The 2,977-nt window shown below is 33.2% G+C and overlaps 1 protein-coding gene across 1 annotated transcript in view; it reads left to right on the top strand.

Moving 5' to 3' along the window:
• The window catches only part of LOC110466361 (lactoylglutathione lyase-like), a 12,536-nt gene extending 10,278 nt beyond the window's left edge, over positions 1 to 2,258 (top strand). The window contains exon 6 of the mRNA XM_021522805.1: positions 252 to 2,258. Coding sequence (XP_021378480.1) covers positions 252 to 334 — 83 coding nt within the window. The 3' untranslated portion in view covers positions 335 to 2,258. The remainder of the gene's footprint in view (positions 1 to 251) is intronic.
• The last annotated feature ends 719 nt before the right edge of the window (positions 2,259 to 2,977 follow it).

Below are 2,977 nucleotides of genomic sequence, written 5' to 3'. Positions count from 1 at the left end.
TGGTACGTGTGTCCTGTAGTATGATATTGTTACCATGATACCTGTCTGGTACCTGTGTCCAGTAATTGCTGATTGCTATTTAGTTCATTACCTTTGTAATACACAACATACCCTGTCTCCGTCCCACATACACGCATGCATTCATACACAACACACATGGATGCACGTCCTAAATGACCTTAGCTGTTGATAGGACATTAAACAATATAAAACCAAACTAGACTCAGCATGAATGTTTATTTATGTTCCAGGGAAGATGAAAGGGTTGGCATTTATCCAGGACCCAGATGGTTACTGGATCGAGATCCTTAACCCAAACAACATGGCAGGTTAGAAAGGCGATCCGGAGTAACTCTACATCAGTAATGCCACCAACTCCTTTCAGAGAGAGAGAGGCGCTCATTATCCAGTACCTACAATGCCCTTTTATCAAGATTTCCATTTACTTCCATTATTTTCATGTCATTATATTTTGACAGGAGTAGAATTATAATCGTATACCGGCTCCTTGTTTAATGACTACTTGTAACTGATATACATGTGTTTACTGGTAATAGATACAAGTGAACCTATATAGAATCAAACACATTTGTTATAAAACTTTCCATTGGGGAAATAACTTAACTGTAAAGCTATAACAGGCTGAATGACGCATACATTATATATGGTATAATTCCTAGTCATTGTCATGAAGAATAATGACAGTTGTTCCTGTCAAACCAAATAAATTGATTTGATTTAAAATATTTATTTTTAATCTGAAAAGAAGAGTATTATGAAACAGTGTGTTTATAATGCGGGTAAGCTGGTTGTATTGTATGATATACAGGCTGTGCCTGCAGGATGCTGTCATGCAAGATGTGCATGCAATTGATCTATGCAAAGTTTCGCTTATCTCCCTTACATGTTTGTTGTGTATAAAAAGGAATCTGCCATAGTATGTTTCCAATGTCCATGCTAGTATTATTGTAAACAGATTGAAAGAATATATCATTTTAATCTACATTCATGTAGATTGTAAGAAACTATATCCTGTATAACTGTGTTCCTCTTTGATAAATATCCAAGACTGAGATAGCGTTTTTTGGTTCAGAGATAAAAATCTGAAAGTTTTATTTATTTAATCAGTTAATGTATACTCCAGTGTGAATAAAAGAGCTTTAATGATCATGTATTACCTGTGCACCTGTTTTATGGGTATGCTGTATTTTGCTAGATGATTATTTAGTGATGCACTGTTATGTGTGGACTATTTATAAATGAATATGAAGATTGTTCAGATCATGTTCTGCTATTAAATGTTAAAATGGCATAGGTGTAATTAAGTTATGAGTATATTAATTATGTGGGTTTTTTTGTGTGTTTCTTTGTTGTTGATTTGAGTAGATGTACACCACATTTTCGCTAATTCACCCACTTTGATTTCTGAAAAAATCATCTGATTTAAAGAATGACTCGATGAATGTATTGGTCTTCAAATCAGTACTCATCTCAAGATAAATGATACACCTAAACCTCTTTAAGTGTACTCAAATGATCAACTTTGGGAATTACTAGAGTGTTCACAATGTAACAATATGTATTGTTCAAATTCGATATAGATTATATGAGCAGACTTTTCCCCAGTGTTTTTAGCTCAAAATGTTACCTGTACAATTTACATAGGTGTGTAAAACAGTTGTTTTTAGTGTAGGCAGCATGCATACAAAGCCAAAAGCCGAGTATCCTCTGGCCCTAACACCAGACTTAAAAGTTTTGACATACAGATATATATGTCAAAATGTTCAAGTCTGGTGTAAGGGCTAGAGGATACTTGGGCTAACAATGCCAAAAGAGTGTTCCTGTTAAGTCAAAACAGTTACCATGTGTAAACCTTCACAAGAAGGTGGATCACATGTTGACACTTTTAAATGTATTGTGGATACCAATGCAGACAACTCCTGTATATGAATCGTTACTTGTAATTGTACCAGTGTGTCTCCTATTATGTAACCCTATTCCATCCTAGTCTTTTCCTTTAAATAGTTTTTAAATATATAACACAAGTGCTAAAACTGTTGGAATTTAAAGCCTTTCAAGAATTCCGTTGTATTTATTCTGACTAAACTTTTAAGTGATGTTTTGTGTTCAGCATTGTTTTGTTAACACTATTATACATGTACTTCAATTAATGATTTTATTCAAAAAGTATCATATATATTTTCGTATACCAGATACTGACAAAACCTCTTTGTCAAAATAAAAACTGTATACATTTTGTTGTTGTTTGTAACATATTTTACCTTTTTAATAAAAAGTCACTATACCGGTAGTATTTTTATACATTGTATTGTGTATCACAATGTCAATATCGGCTACGTCTCTAATCTTTCACACTTTGTGCTACAGTCTAATTGTGGAAAATATTTGACTCGCTTTAAGTTCATTTTACATTAATTGAGAATAGGGTTTCCTGAAAGCTGTAAGTTTAAATGGACTACAACAAGAACAGGCAGTGTACACACACATATTTATGGGGCAAAGAAGTAATTCCAACTGTGTGGACAAGTTTAGGTTGTCAAAGGTAGGGTCAACGCCTATGGAGATTTAACATAGCGTCGGCCCCCACTTGGAATTCCAAAACAAGATAAATCCAAAAAGGTATAGGTATAGGAAGCTTAAATCAGGAATAGTTAGTTTCAGAATTCATTTGATGATAAATGGGACCTCTTTGACTTACACCTGTGTGGGTGTTAAAGGTGCAGTAATACAATTCCTCCTAGAGCATTTAAATGGCACAATTACTATAAAAATATATATCATCATCGTGTGCAACATATTTCAACTGTTATTTTGATACCGAATATTACACTATTTCAATAAAGAATTGTTCTTTTTATTTAAGAATTAAGCAGAAAAATGTGAGAAATTTCATTTCTTATGAGAAATTTTCCATTTCATATAGTTCTAAAACTAGTCTATTTTTCTTACTTGCTAA

Source organism: Mizuhopecten yessoensis, unplaced genomic scaffold (genome assembly GCF_002113885.1).
Source record: "Mizuhopecten yessoensis strain PY_sf001 unplaced genomic scaffold, ASM211388v2 scaffold11131, whole genome shotgun sequence".
NCBI classification, from domain to species: domain Eukaryota; kingdom Metazoa; phylum Mollusca; class Bivalvia; order Pectinida; family Pectinidae; genus Mizuhopecten; species Mizuhopecten yessoensis.
This window is presented reverse-complemented; position numbering and strand designations above follow the sequence as displayed.